Genomic DNA, 24,422 nt, shown 5'->3' with positions numbered 1-24,422 from the left:
AAAAGTACTACTGGGTCCCAAGTATGACCCAAAAAGTACTACAGGGCACCAATTACAAGCCAAGAAGTGGTACTGGCTACCAAGTATGACCCGAAATGTAGTACTGGGTACCACGTATGACCCAAAGAGTACTACTGGGTATCAAGTGCTACCCAAAAGCTACTATAGGGCACCAAGTGCTACCCAAAGAGTACTACTGGGTTCCAAGTAGTACCCAAAACGTAGTACTGGTCACCAAGTATGACCCAAAAAGTACTACTGGGTCCCAAGTATGACCCAAAAAGTACTACAGGGCACCAATTACAAGCCAATAGTGCTATTGGCCACCAAGTATGACCCAAAATGTAGTACTGGGTACCACGTATGACCCAAAAAACAACCACTGGGTACCACCCAAAGAGTACTACTGGGTACCAAGTGCTACCCAAAAATTACTATAGGGCACCAAGTACTAGCCAAAGAGTACTACTGGGTTCCAAGTAGTACCCAAAACGTAGTACTGGTCACCAAGTATGACCCAAAAAGTATGAATGGGTTCCAAGTATAACCCAAAAACTGCTACTGGTCACCGAGTCTGACCCAAATAGTGCTGCTGGGTACCAAGTTCTTCCGTAAACGTACTATTGGGTACCAAGTACTTCACAAAAAGTACCTGGTTTTGTGTACTTCCTGGTGACTCCTGGAGCAGAAACACAACAATATTATCATTAATAATAGTTATTATAATTATAATAATAATAATAATAATAACGTGCCTTTCTTTCCTGTGTTACTTTTAATTTTTTTATTTATTTATTTATTTTATTTTATTTTTCCGATTCCTAAAGTTTACATTTTTTGCTAGTTGGTGAAAAAAAAAAATTGAAAAAAAAAAAAAAGATTTGCACATTTTTGGGGAAATTTAAGAACGAGAAAAAAGAAAAAATAACTAAAAAAAAAAAAAAAGAAAAAAAAATGATAAAAAAAAAAAAATGCCGTTCTGTTGCTGACGTGGTGGTGGTGGGGGGGGGCACAGGACAGGAAGTAGGAAGAGAGAGAGAGGAAGTCAGTTCTCTGCATGTTCGCTGTGTGTGTGTGTGTGTGTGTGTGTGTGTGTGTGTGTGTGTGTGTGTGTCGCATCGGACGCCGCCACTGATTGGTCGATGTTACCTGGGTAGCTGGCCCTTCCCTAAGCCCCGCCCCCTTCCCCACCGAGACTCTCTCCTCTCAACGTCGGGTTCTAATCGGGGGAACGTCGGAACCCTAAGCCCCGCCCCCTTTCTGCCCCCCCCACGCCGTCTTACAAAACAGGAAGTGCCTTGTGAATGGATGAATGCCTCCTTTTGTAAAGAACAAGTTGATGTAAATGTTCATTTACCTCAAATGTTTACAAAACTGTTACTAAATAAAAATGTTTTTGTACCATAAACCCCTCCCCCTTCACGCCGTTTGTGTCTTTAGCGATGCTAGTCAGCGTTAGCCGCGCTCTTCGAGGCTCTTCCCGTTGGGGAGGAGGCGCTGATGCTAATGTTAGCATTCTGTTAGCTTCTATTCGTGTTTTAGCTAGTTGAGGAAAGGGGTTTAGTTATAAATCCTTCAATTTAAAGATGTGGTGCAGCTAATCTCTTTTAGCTTCTCTTCCGCACTTCGCTGTTAGCCAACAAGCTAACGACCCAACAGCTATTTTTTTGTTGTTTTCCTGATTCTCCTGGCGGATTAGCGAAGTTTGTTTTGTTGATTTTATGTTTACGCTCTTTAGCGTCGGCTAACGGTGTCACTTTAAGAGGCGGAGCCTCTGAGTGTCTCGCTCTCTTTGTAGCCTCTTTGACCTTCGACCTCTCAACTGTCCGTCACTCGCCACTCCGATGGAGAATGTCGCAGCGTGACGCCGAGCCACACACACACACACACACACACACACACACACACACACACACACACACACACACACACACACACACACACACACACACACACACACACACACACACACACACACACACAAATGAAATGAGACAAGTGTGTCAGACTCACACCTACGCCATTGGACGAGAGGGGGGTGGGAAGAAACATCAAAGAAGATGTCAAAGACATGAAGGACACGGCAAAATAGATATCAAAGAAATCACAACATCCCAGATATCACAGTAAAACACAGACATCAAAGAAAGAATGGACATGACAGAATTTGGACAGAGAAAACAGACATCATGGAATTCAGAAATATCACAGACATAGATCAAAGAGACATCAAAGCAATCAGGCACGATCCACATCAAAGGATGATCTTTGAAATCACATAAATCTAATACATCAAAGGCTCGGTCGACGTCAAAGAAATCCGAGGACAGAGTTGGAATGAGACATCACAGAAATCAGGAGAAGAGAGGACAGAGACATCAAAGAAACATTGAAATCACGACATCATAGAAATCACAGATAAAGTGACACAGGACATCAAGGAAGTCAGAAACTTTGAAAAAATCACAGACATGAAAGACATCATGGATATTGTGAAATCAGACATCCGAGAAACCAGATCAAAGAAATTGGACATAGAATTCTGAGACATCACACAGACATCAAAGAAATCAATGGAGATCATAAGGAATCTGAGACATCGATGACAGAACAGACATCCCAGAGGTCACGGACTTAACATAAATCAGCGACACCATCACAGAAATCGGGGACATCATAGAAATCAGACATAAAAGAGTGACCAGACAACGAAGAAATGGTGGACATAGACGACAGAAATATCACAGCAATCGCGGAACATCAAAGACAGCCGAGACATCACAGAAATCACAGACGGTAGATCAAAGACAGATCATTCTATCAACAGACATCAAAGACTTCAAATAACATAAATCACAGACATCAAAGAAATGAAGTCGAAAACAACAAGATAGATCAAAGAGACATCAAAGGCAACATGATTCTGCGCTGAAATCGGCGCAGAATCAGAAATCACACACAATCTGTGGGAAAGTTGTTTTCGATCTTTTTCAGCGTCCGAAACCGTCGGACCTTCACCTTCGCCCAGACGAGCTCATCGGGGAATTCGGCGAGGTTCTTCGGGTTCCTCGGGCCGAGGTGTCGGGGCGGCGAGGTCTCGACAGGAAGCCGCCTGTCGCCGCCCGTCACATGTCGCCGCCGCCGATAAGCAAAGAGGGGCCGGAGTGTCGCCGGATTCCAGAAGGTCCCAGAAGGTTCCAGACCTAAAAATAGAAGCTCCTCACCGGGATGAAGTATCTTCACCAGAGGATTCGGCGGTTCGGAGGGCGGGAACCAATCGGGGCGCAGGACGGGGGCGAGGGGCGGGGCCTCTGTCAATCACTGACATCCAAACATTCACCCTTTCATTCACACCTACACACACTTCAGGGCCTTCAGTGGACCAACGCCTGCCTCTCGGCTGGAGAACATGGAGAACCAGGACGGAGAACATGGACGCTCTGCGCGCGTGTGTGTGTGTGTGTGTGTGTGTGTGTGTGAAGGACACTGGAGACCCTGGACCAGGATGGATGGAGAGCACGTCTATATTTAGCCTGTAATCAGCCTGCTGCAGATTCCTGAGCTCCACAGCTTCTCCAGCACCTTCTACCGGGAGCCCACGCCTCCTGGAGGACCCACAGAAGACCAGGACCAGGACCGGGACCAGGACCGGGATCAGGAGCAGGACCAGACAATCTGAGAACACCAGCAGAGAGATGCTGCAGGAGAAGATGGTTGGGAACCTGCTCGGTTGCCACGGCAACAACTTTTTTTTTTTTTTTAATTTAATTCATTTACCTTTTTTTATTTTTTTTTTATTTTATCATTATTATTAAAATGTTGAGCCAAATAAAATTCTTTTCACTCTGCGAGTGAAGACTTTCGTATTTTAATTTTATGGGTATCATGAAAATTGATGAAAATTAAAATTGCGATTTTAATAATGACATTTTTCTGGTATTTTATTTCAACTTTGAAATCATGAATAATCAGATAAATGTATCGACATTATTTGGGATTTGATCATCCATAAAAAATGAATCCAAGTTTCTAGATTAAATTTGAATTGGAAATACTTATAAAAATATTTCAAAAATATCAATTTAGTGGTTTGGATGAAAAAGCAAAAGTGTTGCTTTTAGTTTTTCTTTTTTGCATCTTCTTGTCTTTTATTTACATTTTGATTGAAATAATGGAAATGAATTGGAGAAGCCGGTGGGATCCACCTCCAATTTCCTGTGAAATTACTAAATTAATGGATAAAAATGAATAAAAAATCAAATAAAATAAATGTGAATCCCTTTGAGATACTGAAAAAAAACTGAAAATACCTTAGAAATCCCTTGAAAATACTTTTAAAAATACCTCAACATACCCTGAAATCAATTTAAAAGATACCTTAAAATACTCTGAAAACACTTTTAAAAAACACCTCAAAATACCCTGAAAATACTTTGAAAAAATACCATAAAATGCCATGAGAATACTTTTAAAAGACCTCAAAATACCTTGAAAATAGAAGGGATAATCTGCTAAAATCCCCCCTGTTAAAATCTGTTAAAATTATATCTCATTAATCCGTTAAAAGCCCTCAGAAATCTCTTGTAAATAACGGTAAAACTGTTGAAAAATACCTTTAAAAATATCCTGTAAATCAGTTTAAATACAACTGGAAATCCTTGAAAATTCATAAAAAATTAAATTCTTCCGTGACTCGATCAGGACCCGAAACTAAACTCCTTCCAGACTCGGACGCCGACTCGATTCACGACTCGATCGAAACTCAAACAGGACTTGATCAGAACTTGACCAGGATTCGACCCTCAACCGTGAACCCTTCGTTCTCGACCAGAACTCAACCATGTTCCACTCTGACTGGATCGGAACTCCTACGGGACTCGATCGGGACTCGACCCCCCGCTCCATTCTGGACTCTACGCCGACTCGACTTAAATCAAGCGCGACTCGACCCTGACTGGATCAAGGTTGGACTCTGGCTCCTTTCATGACTCCACAAGGACTCGACCGCGAGACAATCAGGACTTAATCCTGACTCGACCAAGACTAAACCCTGGCTCCATTGGATTTAGTCAGGACTCAACAACAACTCGGTCAGGACTCGATCAGGACTTGATCATAACTCGACCCGGACTCGACCCTGACTAGATCAGACCACTCGACACGGACTCCAAGTGACTTAGTCAGGACTCGACAACAACTCAACCAGGACTCTACCCGGACTCGACTTTGACTCGAGCAGGACTCGACCCCGACTTGATCAGGACTCAACCATGACTCTACCCTGACTAGATAGGAACTCCTATTTGACTTGTTCAGCACTCGACCTTAACTTTATCAGTGACTCAGCACTGATTTAGTCAGGACTCGACTATAGCTTAATCAGGACTCAATTAGGACTTGATCATAACTTGACCCGGACTCGACCCTGACTAGATCAGAACTCCTACTTGACTTGTTCAGCACTCGACTCTGTGACTCCACGTGACTTAGTCAGGACTCGACAACAACTCAACCAGGACTCTACCCGGACTCGACTTTGACTCGAGCAGGACTCGATCCCGACTTGATCAGGACTCAACCATGACTCTATTGGTGACTCAGCACTGATTTAGTCAGGACTCCACTATAACTCAATCAGGACTCAAGCTCAACTCGATCAGGACTTGATCATAACTTGACCCGGACTAGATCAGAACTCCTACTGGACTTGTTCAGCACTCGACTCTGGCTCCAAGCGACTTAGTCAGGACTCGACAACAACTCCATCAAGACTCGATTCGATCAGGACTCAAACGCGACTTGATCAGAACTGGACCATGACTGAACCCTGACAAGATCAGAACTCCCATGCGACTCGATCAGGACTCGGCCCTGGCTCCATTCAGGACTCTCCCGGGACTCGACTTAAAGTCCATCGGTGACTCAACACTGATTTAGTCAGGCCTCGATCCCGACTTGATCAAGACTCAACCATTCTGGGGATCAGATCCGTTCCTGACTCGGGTCCAGCTCAGCGCTCGTTTTAATGTCCGACAGAATCTTAAAGGGGCGACTCGATTCCACCCAGAGAAAAAAGAAAAAAAAAAAAAACAAACCACGGAAGCAGATGGCGTTTGAACAGACGAAGGAAGGAAAGGTCTAATGAGCACACACACACACACACACACACACACACACACTTTGACCTTGGAAGTGCAAAGGTCAGCTCGGTCGTTCTTCAGTTCATGTTTAGCTGTGCTAGCTAGCGCTAGCTAGCGTGTTTTCCAAAAAGATGCGTTTAAGCGCCCGGTGTCGACGTGGGATTTCTGAGCATCACACTCCTTTTGTCATCATGACAGGAAGATGCCTTAATTTCCAGAGTGTGTGTGTGTGTGTTTGAAGGGGGGGGGGCTCACGTCTGTACACCCAACACACACACACACACCCTCCCACCCCGTGGCTGGGCCCAGCTGGAGAACTGCAGCTGTCATCCATTCCTCTTGTCCCTGAACGCCCCCCGAACCCCCACGCCTGTTGTTTAATCATTAAATAGCAACATTAGTTCATATCATGTGATTGCGAGAGGATTGGTGGCACATTAGAAGCCTAATCGCCGCCTATAGTCGGCCCCCGGCGCCGCGCCCGGCCGACCCCGCTGAGCGCAGCGCTTTCTTTATGCGCCCTGAAAGGGCCGGGGATTGAGGCCGAACAAAAAAAATGTTTTCACGACGGGCGGGTCGGGCGGTCGGGCGCTCCGACGCGTCCCGCCCGGGTCGCGCTCCCCCTCGGCACCGCCGCCGAATCAATGGTTGGGGGGGCAAGTTACTGGAGTCTGGCCAACTCTGGGGTGGAGAAGAGAAAGGAAACAGCTTGCCTCTTCAAAAAAAAAAAAAAAAAAAAAGGAGGAAAAAAAAAACCTGTCGTGGTGTTTTGCGGCTCCGGCCCGGAGGGAGGGGGGGGGGGGGGGGGGGGGGCGGAGGAGGATAACGCTTTTGCAACGTTTGTCCTCAAAAGCAGCAGAAACATCAGGAGTGTCTTCCTGCGCTGAGGAGCCGGGCGGAGGCGGGGTCGGGGTGAACCGGCTTTATTTACACTTTGCGCACGGGTCGGCGCTGGAAATTCCGACCGTCCTTGAACGCACCGCTCCTCTCTGCATGATGTGCCTTTTTTTTTTTTTTTTCCACATTTTTTCATTATCAATCTGGCCCGGTGTCATTTTCTAATAATTTGCAACCTCCTGCACACACACACACCTATAATAATTAAAGGCGGAATGTTAAAAAGGAGCCTCTTCTTCCTGGTTGTGATGATGAAGGTGGTCAAGACGACAGCGACCCCTGCAGGAGGGAAGCCGAACAGCGACAAACGCCAACAAAAACATCCCCTTTTGTTTTTCTTCTCTGAATTTAAAATGACCTGATTAAACTAAAAGAAATGCAAATTGATTTTCTGGAAAAATCTAAAGAAAATTAATTAAATTTTTACCCACTTCATTGTATTCAATTTTTAATTCATTCATTTCACTTTATTTAAAATCATTAATGTATCTTAACGTATCTTGACTTGTTACTTTGACACTTTATAGTTTTATTTGTATTTCTTATTCTCCCCCTTTTTTTAAACTGTTTATACAATTTCCTACTATTATCTATTATTGTTATGTTTTAGTCGAAACTCTGGCACAGCAATTTCTTTCGGGATAAATAAAGTTGTTCTTATTCTTATTCTTACTTTACACTTGAATGACGGAGAAATTATAAATAGAAACGATTACTTTAAAAAAAGGAAACCATTAAAATACTAAAAATCCACCGTTTCTAAACATTTATTTACATTTCTATTTATTTACACACACAAACGCGGGTGAGTTTCTAGGGTTGATTCTGTCGCCCCCTAGTGGCCAATGTGGGAACAACACGCATAAAATCTTTTCTTTTTCTTTTTTTTTTCGCATACAAACCTACGTTCATTAAAACCCTCATCCGGGTTCTCGTCCGTGCGAGCTGAAAAACTATTTTAAACATTATTGTAATATTTAACATTTACTTCCGGGGTTCCATTTTATGCAATCGCGCTATTACACAACTTCCGGTTATACTCACCCCCGCCATTCCATCGCCTCTTCCTCTTCCGGTCCGGTGACCTCCACGCGCCCGACATTTCCGTCCGTTGACTTCCGGGTTTGGTGAAAAAAAAAAAAAAAAAACCTTCAGGCCGACGTTGCCTGGCAACGGGGAGGAGGGAGACGAACGGCTACTTCCGGTTGCAAACCCGGAAGTGATGAGATGCCTTTCTTCACTGGCGCGATATAAATGTACATTTATGTACTTAAGAAATTCATATTTTAGAATATAAAAGTACAGATAAAATGAAAAAAAAACTTGCTTTTTGTGAATTTAATAAATAGATTTAATAGGAAAATTAAACGCGATCAATCAGGGCTTTTATTTTGAAAAGACCCACGTCGATTCTTCACCCCCACCCACCCACGGGAAATCACGTCCACAGGAGAGTCGGCCTTTTAGAAAACGAAACCGTTTATTGAACATGACCGGATCAGCGGATCAGCCCACACACACACACACACGCACACACACACACTTCCTCTATATACATGTAGGCACATTCACGTTGGGCGTCGGCGCCTCCCGACGACCGGAAGTCGAACGTCCAAATCACATTTGAATGTTTAGGTGGTGGGTAAGGAGGAGCGGGGGTCTCACACACACACACACACACACACACACGCACACACACACACACACACACACACACACACACACACGGAGGGGGGGTGGAGGAGGCGCAGCTCCGCCGCAGGTTCACCTCCTTACCGGAAATCGAACCCTCAAAAAAAAAAAAATTCATATGAAAATGCTTGTTTAAAAAAAAAAAAAAGCTGAAATAAATTCAGATGAGAAAGTTTAAAAAAAAATAATAAAAAAATTGTGGAGCAAAGCGTATAAATAAGGAGGAAACAATCAGCTGGAAGTCGGAAAGAAAAACCTGAGTTTTAGTTCTGAGGAGGAAACGCGTCTGGGTCACTGCTGGAAGGGGCGTGGCCAAAGGGGAGGGGGCGTGGCCAGGTGAAAGGGGGCGTGGCCAGAGGGGAGCTCAGCAAAGCACAACAAAAAAATAAATAATCCAAAATAAAAATAAAAAAAAGGGGGGGGGGAAGGTTTTTTTTTTTAAATCTTATTTACAGCTGGAGCGGCGCTACATGGCGTGGAGAAGCAGCTGGAGGTGGAGGGGGTCACCTGAGAGCAGCTGGCCGGGAGAAGATAGAAAAAATCCTGAATAGAAGGTGAGGAGGTGTGTGTGTGTGTGTGTGTGTGAAGGTCCAGAGGTGGAGGGGCTTCCACGGCGGGTGTGGGGAAGCACTGTTTGTGACCCTGCGGAGCTCTGGTTCCCTTCGGGTCCTCCTGAAGGCCCCCCCCCACCTCGGGGCCGGAGGTGCTGGTTCTTCTGGAAGGTGGAGAAGAACCTCCACCTTTGGCTTGAATCATCCCTTTGACATCCGGCTCGCCTCCTGCCTTGGCTTGCAGCTGAATCTCCGTGTAAACACACACACACACACACACACACACACACACACATACACACACACACACACACGATGGCTAGGTGTAATTCATGTGTGACGTCACTTCCTGTCTAGCGAGTGAGCAGGCGTCCAATGGCGGCGTCCGGAGCAAGGGGAGGGGAGGGGGGGGGATAAACAAAAACAAACACCGTTGCCATGGTGACAAGGGGGTGCAGGAGGAGGCGGAGCCTCTCGGGCTGCTCAGAACCTTCTCTCTCAAGACGTCCCTCACCAGGAGGACCAATCAGGGGAAGGCAGCGTGCTCTCTCGTTCTCACACACACACACACACATCGTCATGACAACTGCTACTCCCCCCCCTCCGCTGGTCCTCCGTCCCGCCCCGGGGGTTCAGAGTCCGTGTAAATGTCCCGCACCAGGAGGACCCGGGTCAGGAGGTCCTCCAGGACTTGCCGGTCCAGCGGCGTGGAGCTGAACCACAGCGGCGCCTCCTCGCCGGCGCCCGCCGGGTCCGGCTGGACGTAGAAGACGTCCTGGCGCTCCCTTAGCGACGCCGGGCTGCGTGGAGAGCGAGAAGGACGGGACGTGAGAACCTCGCTGATGTTCCTCACACACAAAACAAACCAGGACAGAAGGTCCTCATCCGTCGATGGTCCACATGGAGATTCAGGATGTGAACAGCAAATGAGTTTAATCACGGGACCAGGAGGAGGAGCTCCGAGGATCCGGAGAAGACGGAACCCACCACTTGGATCTGTAGATCTCGTAGACGTTGCGTTCCTCCTCCTTGACGCGCCGACCTCCCGAGTCCTCCGCCGAGCGGCGCCGCTCCGGACCGCCGTCCTCCGGCGGGCGCTTCCTCTTCCGGGACTCTGTTTGCACTAGAAGACGAGAAGGTGTGAGCGGACCTTCTCTGAAGGCCTCTTCCGGGCGGCGGAGCGCCGGCGGTCCTCACCGCGGCGGTCCTGAGGTTCTGGAGGCGAGCGGACGCCGGCCGTCTCCTTGGTGACGGGGTGGACGGTGTCGGGGCCGTAGACGTTGGCGAAGGAGAGGCGCAGGTGCTGCTCGGCGGTGCGAAGCCCCAGATGTTTGGTGTTCAGGTAGACCACGGAGCGCAGAAGAGCGGCGGGGCTGTGCTCGCCCAGCTGGCCGCTGCTCCACAGGCTTCGCTCCTCCACCCGACCCCACAGAGAACCTGCCACACACACACACACACACACACACACACCTGTGAGGAACGTGCACCTTCAGGAAGCCCCGGAGATGCCTTCAGGGCGTCCTCATTCCTCGGGGTGCGATCACGGACCATCAGGATGTGAACAGCAGAGGGGTTCTAATCATGGGACGGATCTCCTGGAGGAGGAGGAGGAGAAGAAGAAGGTTCCTCACCGTCAGGGAGGACGCTGGGACGCCAGTCCTTCAGAACCTTGTTGAGCTCCTCGCCGAACTGCCGGTAGCACGGGTCCCCGAACAGGTCGTCCTTCCGGCCCTTGGAGTGAAGATGCTGTGGACACAAGGAGGACGCCGGGCGTTACGAGAACCTACATGAGGAACGGCGGGAGGAGAGACGGGCGGCGAGGCGTGTCCTCAGACGTGGAGGTCGTCAACGTTCCCTCAGGATGTGAACAGCAAATGGGTTCTAATCACTGGACACCAGGAGAGGAGGTCCTACATGGCAACGCAAGAGGGCTGAGGAGGAAGAAGAAGAAGAAGGAGGAGGTGGAGGACATGGAAGGAGAAAGAGAGGAAAGGGGAGAAGAAGGAATGAGGGGGAGAAGGAGTGGAGGAGGAAAAGAAGATGGAGGACAAGGAAGAAGAAAGAAGATGGAGGAGAAGGACATGAAGATTGAGGAAGAAAAGGAGGTGGACAAGGAAGAAGAAAGAGAGGAAACAGGGGAAGAGGAGAAGAAAGAGAAGAAAGAGGAGGAGAAGAACAAGAAGGAGGAGGAAAAGAAGATGGAGAAGGAGAAGAATGAGGTGAAGAAGAAAATGAAGATTGTGGAAGAAAAGAAGGACAAGAAAGGAGAAGAAAGAGAAGAATGATTGGGAGAAGGAGTAGAAGATGGTGGAGGACAAGGAAGAAGAACGAGAAGAAGAAAGAGACTAAACAGGAGAGGAGAATGAGAAGACGGAGGAAAAGAAGATGGAGGAGAAGGGAAGAAGAACAAGAAGAAGCTGGTGGAGAAAGAGAAGAGAGAAGAAGAAGAGGAGAAAGAGAACAAGAAGGAGGAGGAGGAAAAGAAGATGGAAGAGAAGGAGAAGACAGAAGAACAAGAAGAAGCTGGTGGAGAAGGAGAAGAAAGGAGGAAGAAGAAGAAGAAGAAGGAGGAGAAGGAGAAGAAAGAAGAGGAGAATGAGAACTAGAAGAAGAAGAAGGAGGAGGAGAAGTAGCTTTAACCTTCCACCCTGTGGTGTCCCTCAGGAGAAGTCCTGCTGCCTGTGGCCTCCATGCTGCTTCTGCTGCTGCTTCTGCTCCACATGGGAGGGCGGAGCAGATAAGAGAGGAGGAGGTCCGTCGGAGAAGACGGTCCCACTGGAAACAAAAACCCCTGAACTCTGGTTCCTGCCCTCCTCCTTCTCCTCCCTGGACGTGACGTCACCCCCCGCCCGCCCAGGAGAAGTTAACCCTTCACGGTCAGATGTTTCCTCAGACTTGGAAAGAGGGGGTTTGAAGGAGCAGCAGAAGGCAGTGGAGAAAAGAGGGGGGAGGACGCGAACAAAGGAGGCCTGGTGTGTCTCAGAGGCCACATGGCAGCAGGAAACGGTGTGTGTTTGCATTGCTGGCGTGGACACACACACACACACACACACACACACACACACACACACACACACACACACACACACACACCGACCTGCTGGATCCCCAGGCAGAGGTAGAGCACGCTGTCCGGGGAGTAGCGCTCCCCGCCGGGCCGACACGCCTCCCTGACGAAGCGGGCCAGCGAGGCGTTCAGCTCCTCCGAGCTCAGCGACAGCAGGCCACTCCTGGATGGAGCTGCGAGAAGATACCACGGGAGGAGGAGGAGGGGGGGGTTAGCGTTTCCATGGTAACGCCCACCTTCTCGCGCAGTTGAGGACTTCTTCTTCTTCTTCTTCTGCCGCCGCCTCAATCGCACCTCCTGGTGTTCTTTGTCGGATTGCGACCTTCACGGCCTCCGTCCAACCGTGTCCTCGTTCCGTCCGTCCATAAACCTGGTCTTTCTCCAAGACCTTCCACGCCGATCACCTCCTCCATCAACGTCCGGACCATCTAAGGTGCTCGTTCCTCTCCACACTCCCCGCGGAGAACCTCCGCATCTTCAACCCCCGTCTTCCCCTCAGTGTCTCCGAGCCAAACAACATGGCGGCTCTTCACCTCCATCTTCTCCACCTCTCCTTGCATTCTCCGCAATCACCCCTGACACTTCTCTCCATCCGTTCCGACCTGCTTCCACCGGTTTCTCCACCAACTCCATCACCCTTACGACTTAGAATCCTCCACCTTCTTCTTCTCCACTCCCTGTAGCCTAACGGATCCTCTTGGGTCCCGGGGCATTCTGTCACGCTAACCTTCGTTCCTTTCCTTTCCAGAGCATACCTTCACCTGCTCTCCGCTCCCACGGCAGATCAGTGTCATCTGCAAACATCATAGTCCACCGAGATACCCGTCAACCTGTCCATCACCATAGCAAACAAGACGGGGTTGAGAGCTGATCCCTGATGTAGTCCCTCCTCTACACCTCACCCCTGTCCTACAGCTGTCATACATGTCCTGCACCACCCTAACATATTTCTTTGCCCCCTCCAGACCAACTCATACAACCACAGTTCCTCTCTTGGCACTCAGCTGTATGCTTTTTGTAGATGTGAAAAAGGCCAAAGCAGCTCCATCTGACTTTCTCTGTGCTTCTCCATCAACATCCTCATAGCTAATACTGTATCTGTAGTCCTCTTTCAAAGCAAATACTGCATCTGTAGTACTTTCAAAAAAACGACTGCAACTGTAGTACTCTTTCAAAGCAACGACGGCACTCCGGTGTCGTGGTTGACAATGAGGATGCACTCCGTACTCTTTCATAGCAAACACTTCATCTTTAGTACTCTTTGCAAGCACCTGCTACCTCTGCAGTCCTCTTTCAAAGCTAATTCTGTATCTGTAGACCTCTTTCAAAGCAAATACTACATCTGTAGTACTTTCAAAACAACTACTGCCACTGTAGTACTCTTTCAAAGCAAATACTGCATCTGGAGTAGTCTTTCATAGCATGCACTACATCTGGAGTTGTCTTTGCAAGCACCTACTACCTCTGCAGTCCTCTTTCAAAGCAAATATTGTATCTCTGGTACTCTTTCAAAGCAAATACTGCATCTGTAGTACTTTCAAAACAACTACTGCCACTGTAGTACTCTTTCAAAACAACTACTGCCACTGTAGTACTCTTTCAAAGCAACTACTGCACGCTGGTGTCGTGGTTGACAATAAAGATGCACTCCGTACTCTTTCAAAGCAAATACTGCATATGGAGTAGTCTTTCATAGCATGCACTACATCTGGAGTACTCTTTCCAAGCACCTACTACCTCTGCAGGCCTCTTTCAAAGCAAATACTGCATCTGTAGAGCTCTTGACGCCATACAGCTGCTCACAAATACTCCCTTCTGCCGCTCGTGTCCCCTCCACTGCTCTTTCCCATGATTGCGTTGTCTGGGTCAACACTTTCATTCCTTCATGGTGACCACGTCAACCAGTGGGAACAAACATCACCTGGCGCCGAGCTGTCCTTCACTTTGGTGTCGTCTGATTGGTCGGAAGAGGACAGCGCCCATCGCTTCCAGGCGTTGACGCCGTAGCGGGCTTTGAGAGGCAACGGTCGTCCCTCCGGGCGTCTGCCGACCGCTTTGGAAGACGGGGACGCCACCGCCACCGCCACCTCCTCCTCCTCCACTGCCAGCTTCTTGTTCCCCTGCGGAACCGACACCTCAGTCATTACACCACAACTCAAGGTAGTCCCGTGACCGATGTTGGGAGGGGTGACGTAGGCCTACTTGTCTCCTGGGCTGAGGTCGAGTAGGTGATGCCTTTACGGGCTCCACCTCCTTTGCTGCAGGTGGGGATGGGACGGCGTCCTCGTCAGGGGCGGGGCCTGAGGCTGAGACGGAGGTCAGGTCATTTAAGGACAACTCTGCAATAACGTGGTGATTCTAGACAACGACAATGCGCAGTTGAAGAACAAGATACCCAAAGAGCACCTTCGAGGCTTTACATAACCCCTGAATTCCAGAAGAGAAAGAATACATTGTAGCGTTACCTTGAGGAAAGTCCATCTCCAGGTCCAAGTTTGGCTCGTATTTGTCCTCCTCTTCTTCTTCCTCCTCCTCCTCTTCCTCCTCATCCTTCTTCTCCTCGCAGCTGTTGCTGGTGTTCTCACCCAGGTGCTCCTTCTTCACCTTTACCAGCTTCAAGTCTGCGACACAAAGCCAGATGTCCTTTAAACGATCACGCCTTCGGAGGTTCGGAAGGTGCCCTCTTGACTCCCCGAAGATCTGACACCTTCTCATCCAAGTCCTAGCCATCTGACCGGCGTACCTGGTTTCTGCTCCTCTGCAGTCGCCTTGTCCACCGACCGCAGGTCAGAGGTCGTCTTGGTCTTCAGCTCGTTGATGGTCTCTATGATCTGCTCTGCCCCCTGCAGGGTGGTGGGCAGGAAGACGGGTACGGGAACCTAGGAGGGGGACCAAACGGTGCCGGTGATGTTTCCGATGAACCCCTATTTCCTTATTAAACAGCATTTACTACACGGTAATAACCCTGTAAACCGCTTTTTCATTGCCTTTTTTTTTTTAAATCACTTTTACAACCAGGTAAAACTAAATTGATTCAGATGGTATCCAGAGAACCATTGCGATTGGTCAGATTGGTTAAAGCTGGTGTGACTAATGCGGGACAAGCAGAAGTGGCGCCATTAGTCTACCGGTAGAAGATGGCGACACCTTCGGGACAGTTGGCAAAGGCCAAACGGAGTGCGGAGATGAAGAGGACCGGCGTGAGGGAGTCTACAAGGACTTCCCGAGGCCACGTAGGCGATGAGTCTACCGCCAAGGCGCCTGTTTCTAGGTTGCAGATGGTTTTCCTGGGCTGAGCCTCTGGGCTTACCGGGAGGGGCATGGACACCGGCGTGGGGGTGACCTGGGAGTACATGTTCATGGGCATGGGGATGAAGACGGGCACCGGGATAGGCACGGGAACGTACTCCCTCTTCACGCCGTCGTCCACATCTGCCAATCGAGACGGCAAATTCAAGAGGTCCTGTGGTCACCAGAACCTGTGAAGCTGTGAGATGTGCCGGGCCGGGGCTTCACCTGTCTGCAGCAGCTTGCTCTGCATGTGCGGTTTGCAGTACGTGGCCTTGGTCAAGGTGAGAGGCTTGCAGAGCACGGCCTTGTTTTTCACGTCCCTCATCACACCTCCGCCGGCGTACGCCACCGTTCCCTGGTTGACCAGCTGCCGCGTGGGTGGAGAAGAAAAACAGAGCGATGGCTACTCGATGGTAATTACTGCTGGCGGATTCAGCTTCTCCCTCTCGCCGTAGTATCTCCACATGACACGGCTGGATGCCGCTCCCGAAGGCAAACACGACGGTGACAAACATCATGGCAAGGAAGCGAGATCCAGCCGCGTCACCGTGGAGACGGGAGTTCCTGGCAGAAGAGCTCGTCAAAGGCGCTTACCCCCAGTTTGGCTCCCTGCATGTCCAAGCCTGTGGAGAAGGAAAGCAAGCGTTACACCTTGGACTGCTGCTCGCATGAGGACAAGAGGAGGGCTTCATCAAGCCCACAGCCGCTTCCATCTCACCCTCTCCTCTGCTTCCTTCGACCCAGATCTTCACCATCCCTCCTCTGTTTGTGTTCAAACCATCTCAGTGTGACTTGATCTTCAGAACATCTAGCATGTACCGTCCCTCTGATGGACTCATTGTTGATCCTTTGACTGGCACTCCCAAAGAGAACCTCAACATCTTCATCTCTGCCTCCTGTCTTCTCCTATGTGTCTCCAAAGGAGACACCATGGCTGTTCTCGCCTCCATCTACTACACCTTAACTTTCACACTGGCTAACACTCTTTTATCACCATACTTTTCTCCATCTCTTCACCCTCCCTGTTGCTGTGGACTGTTGACCCTCCTCCACCTTCTACACCTCTGCTCCCTGAAGCCTCAGCGTTTCACTCGGGTTCCTCTCGTTCACACACATGACTGTTGTCTTTCTGAGGCTAACCTTTGCTCCTCTCCTTTCCAGAGCATACCTCCAGATGTTCCTCCACCTGTTCCCTGCTCTGGTTACAGTTCACAGTGTCATCTGCAAATATAGTCCATGGAGATCACTGTGGGGAACAAGAAGGGGCTCCGAGTTGATCCCTGATGCACTCCCACCTCCACCTTGAACTCCTCCGTCACACCTCACCGGTACCTTGCAGATCTCATACATCCCCTACAAGACGAGCATACTTCTTTGCCATTCCAGACCTATGCACCACAGCTCCTCTCTTAGCACCCTTTTGTATTCTTTTTCTAGATCTACAAAGGCACAATGCGGCTCCTTTGACCTTCTCAGTCAGTCTCCATCGACATCTGCAAAGCTAATACTCCATCCCCTGGTAGAGTAATGGATGCACCTTCTTCTGCTCTGGTAAAGGAAAATGAGCAGAGGATGGCGCCACCTACTGCAGATGGTGACAACGTCTACCCAGCGGCGTGGGATGGCGCCACAGCTTTGGACTCCCGACACAACTGGGCAGAAACCCAAGTCATGTTTCTAACAGACTGGGATTCTTAGAACCAGGTTCCTCTGTGTTCTCTAGACTCTGGTCTGGCGAGTTGTTTGACTCGACCCCTGCGACGGTTGACAAATAAACAGAGTCTCTGCAGGATCTCACCAGTGAGACAAACTGCCCAATTAACATCTCTGCATCTCAACAGCTTCGGGGCACGGAGGAGGTTCAGCAGCTTCGTTAGTGACCTCAATGTGTCACTACTCTGACATGTAGCCTGGGTTTGAATGTCATGGCAACTACCCTGGATGCTGAACGATACTATCGCACACACACACACACACACACACACACACACTGTACCCAAGGTGGTGTTCTCCGGGCCTTTCTGCGTCACCATGATGGGCTCGTTCTGCTGGCAGTAGAACTTCAGCAAACACTGCTGGTCACAGAAATGCTTCATCTCCGCCCTCCACATCACCGACTCGGTCAGACTGCCCTGCACCTTGCAGCAGTCGCATCGCGCCGCCTGGTGGCCACATGGGAATACCGCAGAGATTGTCAGTCCCCCCCCCTGGTCCCGCATCGTTTCGGGTGTTTTTTGGAGTGACCGAAGAGCGCTGGAGATGAGCGGACCTTGAAGTACCAGTCGTTGAACTTCTTGGCGCAGGCCTCACTGCAGAAGTCTCTGGTCATGCCGCCGAGCTGCCGGGTCACGCCCCTCTTGCACAGCTGACTGCAGTGGTTGCAGGTGACGCACTTCAGCCCGAGCCTCTTGATGAAGTCCTGCTTGAACAACAGCTTGCAACCTGGCAACACAACGGAAGCAGAGAGAAACAAAGCAGATGAGCATCTGAGACTCCGCAAGGAAAAGGACACTAGGCTGAGAAGGTACAAGGGAAAAGTAAAACCGAATCGGCTGAAAACCAGCGATTAATTTGACTCTTAATCAACTCTGCGGGAGAAGAAATGGGCACCTTCGCTGCAGAAAGGTTTCTTCACCCCGGAGAACTTGACCGTCTCATGGAGCGTCTTCTCCTCTTGGCAGTATTCACAGAAAGTGACGATGCAGTGGAGCTTCTTATAATCCTCACAGCACGCCTTGCTGCAGAAGTGGTAGACTTTGTCCTGGGGGGGAACACAGACGGAGACGAGGTCAGGGCCGGACGGAGGCGCCGTTTTCATCCGGGCGTTGACGACGTCTGGCTTAAATCAAAGGCAACTGGTCATTTTTTTTGGAAAATCCAAGACACAAGTCTGTTTGGGACTCCAGGTGTTGAAGGGAATTCGGTAGTTGGCTGTCGATACTGAGGTCAAATCGGCCGAACCAATCGATCGAGAGGGGCGGCTTTAGGCACGTTTGAACCAACAATCATAGATCTTCTGGATGGGCGATTCCCCGCTCGGGGGGCGGAGAACATCTTGGTAGCCTCCGATTGAGCCGAGACCCTCTGGAGGAGGAAGGAGCAGCGAAAAAAGTCCTCACAGATGGAAACAGAGGGTTCACAGCAGGTCCATCAGCGGCAGACAGGGTGGAGTAACATCTAAAGGGTCTCTCCAGTCCTGGAAAAAGTGTCTTTGGAGAGGGTATGAGGATGGTGGAGGTCCAGCATCACGGAGGTGGAGGTGCAACAAACGGGCATGTATGGCTGCCGGGGGCCACCGAATGACAGGGTTTGACATCTAATCGGCCTCTCCAGTTCTGGACTACGAGTCTTTGGAGAGCGTAAGGGATGGGGGAGGTCCCACATCATGGCAGAGGAGGTGTAACACCAAGGCAGGTATGGCCTCCTTGAGCCGTTGAGGATTTGCTGACGATGCGATGGCGACAAAGGCAGCGAGATGAATTCTGGACCCTCGTTCCCCGATAGAGGACGACAGACCAAAACCGCCCGTGGAGCGACTTCGGGTGTGATCAGTCACCTGGTCTAAAAATCAATGGAGTCCCAACCCCGACCCCGCCTCCACCTCGCAACGCTGGAAAAACTGGAGCGGCGCTTCAAGCCCGCCAAAGTGTGCCCACAGAGCAGTGTCCACGACAACCCCCGCAGATCACCTTCTGTTCGTTTTCTGGGAACAAGAAGGCCGGATGCGACCCTGCAGGAATGCGCCGGCGGTTCGCCGCGCTCTAGTGTTTGGAGTCACATCACGGTCCGAGACGCTCGTGCGCCTCCTGGTAACGTCACGCCCGGACGGTACCACATCGGCAAAACTACCTGTCGGCATCGACGAAACTCACCTCCCACTCCAGAGTCTCCGGTTTCAGACTGAAGGCTCCTCGGCAGTAGTTGCACTTCAGCTGGACGGCGTTGTTGGATGTTGCCAGCGGCATCTGCCCGTTGGTGGTGGTGGTGGTGGTGGTGGTGGTTTGGAGTGCTGCGTTCTGCAGGGGGGAAGGGGTTCCACATCAAAACATAACGTCAGAAACGCTCCGTCGGTCAGCTAGCGCCTTCGCATCTTTGAGCTAAAACGCTGGATAATGCTCGGTAGCACTGACGCAAGTTCTTGGCTCATTAGCGGGGAAAATTGTGTCACCGAGTTAAACAAGGAAAGGTAACCAGAGCTTTGGGGTTACCTGTGGTTTGGGGTTTGCATGACGACATCAACGACAAGACACTAGACAGCGACAAGCTACCTTCACTGATCCTTATCTCGGTATGATTAGCATACTTTGGAGTTTTAAGGGACAAACCTGGAACTTGGTCACACACTGGGAGCTGCAGAAGTTGAGGATGTTCCCTTCGGGGAGGGTGGCCTGGTACTGGGGCAGGGAGTTCCTCTTGCAGAAGTGGCATGTCGGCTCCTCGTCTGAACACAAGCAACGTTTCACATTTAGACTCCCAACATAACACTCCCTTCCCTTCTGCTCATTTGTCCGCCGGCGCTAACCGTTGACCGGGTGAGATGCTAGCGTCCTTCAAAACGCCACCCTGAACGCCATTGATCGCGGCTATCAAGGGTGCAGCAAAGCAACAGAGACGTGTTCAAAGACATTCTGCCCCCTCACCAAGCTAGCCTTGCCCCACAGTTCAGACAGCTAGGGGACAAAGCTAATGACCTCTTGGCCTGTCAGGCTTTGTTTGCTAATTCATGTTTTCATTAGGAAGTTCTAAACTAGAAGATCAAAACTGTGTAGAAAGTCAGCCGTGACACATTCGGAGGATCTACCAAAGCCGCCGCGCCCTCAAACGGATCGTTAGCTTGTTAAGCTAACCGAGCAACACAACTCCACTTGCCAAAGACCCAAGTTGCTCATTGTTGAATGGGTTTCCCGAAATGAGGTTCATCCATGACTATCATACATGTCCAGCCTCCCAGACCCATCCTGCTAAAGGACACTCACGGGTGGACATGTAGCACCGCAACAAGTTAATTCTGTCAAGTTAGTCTTCACACCACACTCTTGCTATACCTTAGTAGCCCTTCTTTAGTTTCTGTAGTTTACAAATAAGAGGCACGTGCATTTCTTCACTTCTACTTCCAGCTCTTCTTTGCTGGATTTTCGACTGATGCCTATTAAGAGTGGCAAATTGTCAAAGAAGCGACGACACTCCACAGGCATGATGGGTTTCATTGACTGGAGGTCCTGGAACTTCCTCTCCTTGATTGGCAGAGCACATGGAAACAGTCTCATCCATGCCATTGGCCCATTTGGTACCTGTACCCTTCGTGGCAGTTCTTCCCACAAAGAGGCTTCTGAGAAGGACAGTTTGAGATGGGCCTTGCCTTCGCTGCTAAACTGAAGAGCCCGCAAGTCATCCACAGTCGGGTCTCCGGCTTTTTTGCCTGGTCTGATGCTAAAGGAACTCGTCTTGCTTGAGCACTTTCACATGGTAAGGCCTGATTCTTGCAGTCTGGAGTATAAAAAATAAGTCTCTTGGGGTGAAGATACCTGCAACTGTTTTGCGTTCAATGGTACCCTGCATGCTGGGAGCTGCACAGCGCCCCATATTTCCTTGCAAGCTCAGAGTATGCTTTGGCCACACATGTATTGCGATTCCGTTGCTCCACACAATGATCTCCTTGAGTTCCGGATGGCCTTGGATCACACCTTCAAAATGACCATACTGAAGATGTGCAAATAGCTCGCTACACAGGTGACCTTCTGATTCATCCCAAATGTAGCAGTAGCCTTCCTTTGACCCAAAGTTGAACAGGGTAAAGTTATGAACCTGCAGTTTTGTTCTGTAATACAGGCTGCTGGCTTGGGTTTTTGGACACAGTAGCACAGCTTGCAAGTCCATTGTCCAAACGGACTTCTCTTCATTAGCAGAATCCTTGTCCCGGGATTCCTCTTGCCTGGCTTCATCCTTCTTGGTGACATGTGTGTCATATTCAGCCTGACTGATATTACCATGTACCTGCGGTAGTGTGAATCACCACTGGGCAAGTCCCTCAACCAGTTCTTCAGGACATCTTTTGACATCAGGTTCAACCTTTGTCTGCTTGCCACTCTTAGGTCCAGATGGGGACAGTGCCGCTTCTTGTTTTACAGGGTCGATGGGGTCGTTCAGCCATTCTGTGATGGTTCTTTCAGGTAGATCAAGTGTGGAGGGAAAAAAATGCCTTGCACACTTTAACACTTGTTCTGTCTTCAAGCTTCAGTTGGTAGGATAGTGACGAACTGCATCGGGATCCCTCTGCAACTTTTTTTTTGCTTTATATCAACTTTTGTGACCAAAGCGGCGACATAGATTCGACGTTCCGCCCAAATCTTGTCAAATACCCACTGCCGCTGCTCTTCTCTAAGGACTTGGCAGTCTGGAGTTGGGACTCGCTGACAAAACTTAGGAGTTGCAAGGAGGACCCATTGCTTTTGCGCTTACTTTTTTGCCACATTTGCTTTTGTATCACATTCCTTTTAAACGTTTCTGCTTGGATTCACTTTGCTTCCATGTGCTTGGACTTTCTTTTCTTTTTGCCTGCGTTGTTTAAGTCAACATCCTCATCCTGCTGTTCTAAACTTGTTGCCACCGTAGCTAGATTGCTTTCATTTGCCCCAGGGGCACAGGAGTCATCACAGGTTGGGGTATAGTCCAGATCTTGAAAGACATCATCACCATCATCATTTGGTATCTCCTCTTCGTGGTGTGGATGTGTCGGCTTGGCATCTTTAATATCATCCAAGGGAGCTGATGCTGTGTTATTATCAACATGCTGCATCATCTCTTTAATGACAGTCTCATTATTGTCAACCTCAGTAGATGAGGACAGACTGGTGTCATCATTGTCAAGTGTATCTCCGACCAAAATGGATAAAAACAATATTTAAACCTTTCAAAAGTGTGCGACAATTCCGAGAAACATGAGTTGCCTTGTGGTCAATTGTATTAGGCTACATCTCGGATTCCCAAAATGCTTTGCAAGTTACCCCTGGACACAGCAGAACAGGCATACTACTCATCATGTTATGATTATGTTTAGCGGAAATTTTCACGAGTTGCTGTATTTTCACGACTATAACGCGCACATAAAAGTCTTAGATTTTCTTCAAAATGTGCGTCGCGCCCTATAGTGCAGTGCGCCTTGTGTGTGTTGATGTTGTTCTAAGGCGGACGTAGTAGAGACACCATGAGGGGAAAGTGTGGCCCTTGATTGTTCATAAAAGAAGGGGTATGTGTGTTATGCAGAACATCGTTGGTTTAACAACCCTGAAAACATCGCCTACAAACACTTCTAGCCCGGCCACGTCACTAACATGGACGAGGTGCCGCTCACTTCCGACATCCCGGCGAGGATGTGGAGAAGAAGGGGACCAGAACGGTAGCGAGATGCACAACGGGGTACGAAAAGTCTTCTTGGAGACCAGGGTTTCACTAAGAGTGGAAGGCAGCGCCGGGCGAGTTACGCCACAATTTGCGAATGGATTGTAGACACTCGGGCTAACGAGTCCGCCGGCACTGTTGTTCCAGCTTTCGCAAAAGCCGGCATCGTTTACGAGGAGCTAAACGGCACGGAAAGTGACTCTGACAGTGGAGAAAGTGAACCTGGCATGTTGGATGGAGGTTTAGCGGAGCTGTTCAAATCAGAAACAGAGGATGAGGACTTTCATGGGTTTGATTGATGACGATTACCGGTAAAAAAAATGTGAATACCAAACTCAGTTTAGCTCCCGCCCTATTTTTAAATCCGCACACTTGTATGCTTGTGTGTTGTTGTTGTTGTAAGGCGGACGTAGCAGAGGACACCATGAGAACGTTAAAGGTGGAAGTGTGGGCGTGGATTGTATATAAAACCCGCGCCTTATAATCAGGTGCGCCTTATAATCCAGTGCGCCTTATGTGTGAGTTAAATACGGTAATGGCACACATAACTGAGACTGCGCCTTTTAGTGCGGTGCGCCTTATAGTCGTGAAAATATGGGTCCAAACAATACTGTTCGTTCAAATATTATGCTGTAAGCCTGACCTGCTAGCAGTCACTCTGAGGCTGATGCCCAGTTTACGCTCATTTTCTGCTGCCGTTTAAAAGGAGTTCCAATTTGCAGAAGGCGACATTTTGGAAAGGACGTCGGTGAAATACTAGAAACGCTGTACAGCACACGCCGGGCCAGTAGTCGGCGCTGTGATTTAAAGATGAATTAAAACATCCGCACCCCAAGAGACACTTCCTGTCTGGGAGCAATAAGAAACGTGGGAACTGTGGCGAGTGTAAACATAAATAATGGCGAGCAGTCCAGCACTTGTACCACAACAATGAGGTGGAGTTCCTGCTTGGAGCGACCCTGAACTCCTAGGAGGGTCAGTTCCAAGAGGATGTAGACTGGGAGTCGTGCCAGTACTCTGCAGTACTCCCGAGTCCACCACTGCTGTTCTGGTCGACCCGCCCGCGCATGGCAAATGACTGCAACCTCAGTGCGCATGTCCGTGTTGCAAAGAGTTGCGTTTCGCTTGTCTCCATGGAGACTGAGGCGTTTTCAGAGCTTCCCCCTCCAGAGCAACGTATCCGCATCGTTCCCCTTGCAGGCGCAGCGATCGACTCGACATTGTTGTGCCGATGGAATGCAGGGCCTGAGTTACAAAATAATTCGCTGTACCCGTTTATCCATCCATCCATCTTCAGCCTCTGAAGCCTAAACAGAATACCAGACCCCCCCTCCCCATCTGGATTTTTCCCTGGCCAGCCAGGACACATAGTCCTTCCAGCATGTC

General features: G+C 49.4%; 1 protein-coding gene across 4 annotated transcripts in view; it reads right to left on the bottom strand.

Moving 5' to 3' along the window:
• Positions 1 to 8,498: 8,498 nt before the first annotated feature.
• Positions 8,499 to 24,422, bottom strand: part of zmym2 (zinc finger, MYM-type 2) — a 34,805-nt gene continuing 18,881 nt past the window's right edge. For 2 of the 4 annotated variants that reach the window (XM_086147650.1, XM_086147648.1), the window contains 17 exons: positions 19,964 to 20,079; positions 19,511 to 19,654; positions 18,249 to 18,399; positions 17,908 to 18,080; positions 17,635 to 17,800; positions 16,233 to 16,261; positions 15,864 to 16,005; positions 15,658 to 15,779; positions 15,091 to 15,226; positions 14,813 to 14,968; positions 14,550 to 14,653; positions 14,269 to 14,467; positions 12,378 to 12,520; positions 10,912 to 11,026; positions 10,478 to 10,717; positions 10,268 to 10,403; positions 8,499 to 10,080 (listed from right to left, as the gene is read on the bottom strand). In XM_086147650.1, the coding sequence (XP_086003776.1) occupies positions 9,870 to 10,080; positions 10,268 to 10,403; positions 10,478 to 10,717; positions 10,912 to 11,026; positions 12,378 to 12,520; positions 14,269 to 14,467; positions 14,550 to 14,653; positions 14,813 to 14,968; positions 15,091 to 15,226; positions 15,658 to 15,779; positions 15,864 to 16,005; positions 16,233 to 16,261; positions 17,635 to 17,800; positions 17,908 to 18,080; positions 18,249 to 18,399; positions 19,511 to 19,654; positions 19,964 to 20,079 (2,483 nt within the window). In that variant the 3' untranslated portion in view covers positions 8,499 to 9,869. Of the gene's footprint in view, positions 10,081 to 10,267; positions 10,404 to 10,477; positions 10,718 to 10,911; positions 11,626 to 12,377; positions 12,521 to 12,583; positions 14,468 to 14,549; positions 14,654 to 14,812; positions 14,969 to 15,090; positions 15,227 to 15,657; positions 15,780 to 15,863; positions 16,006 to 16,232; positions 16,262 to 17,634; positions 17,801 to 17,907; positions 18,081 to 18,248; positions 18,400 to 19,510; positions 19,655 to 19,963; positions 20,080 to 24,422 lie in introns of those variants that run through there. The other 2 variants (XM_086147649.1, XR_015106245.1) reach the window with 2 other exon arrangements.

The sequence above is a fragment of the Fistularia commersonii genome, chromosome 6 (assembly GCF_037954325.1).
Source record: "Fistularia commersonii isolate RoL2024-O1a breed Wild chromosome 6, RoL_Fcom_v1.0, whole genome shotgun sequence".
Classification (NCBI taxonomy): Eukaryota; Metazoa; Chordata; class Actinopteri; order Syngnathiformes; family Fistulariidae; genus Fistularia; species Fistularia commersonii.
The sequence above is the reverse complement of the archived record's forward strand: the minus strand, read 5'-3'. Positions and strand labels throughout refer to the sequence as shown.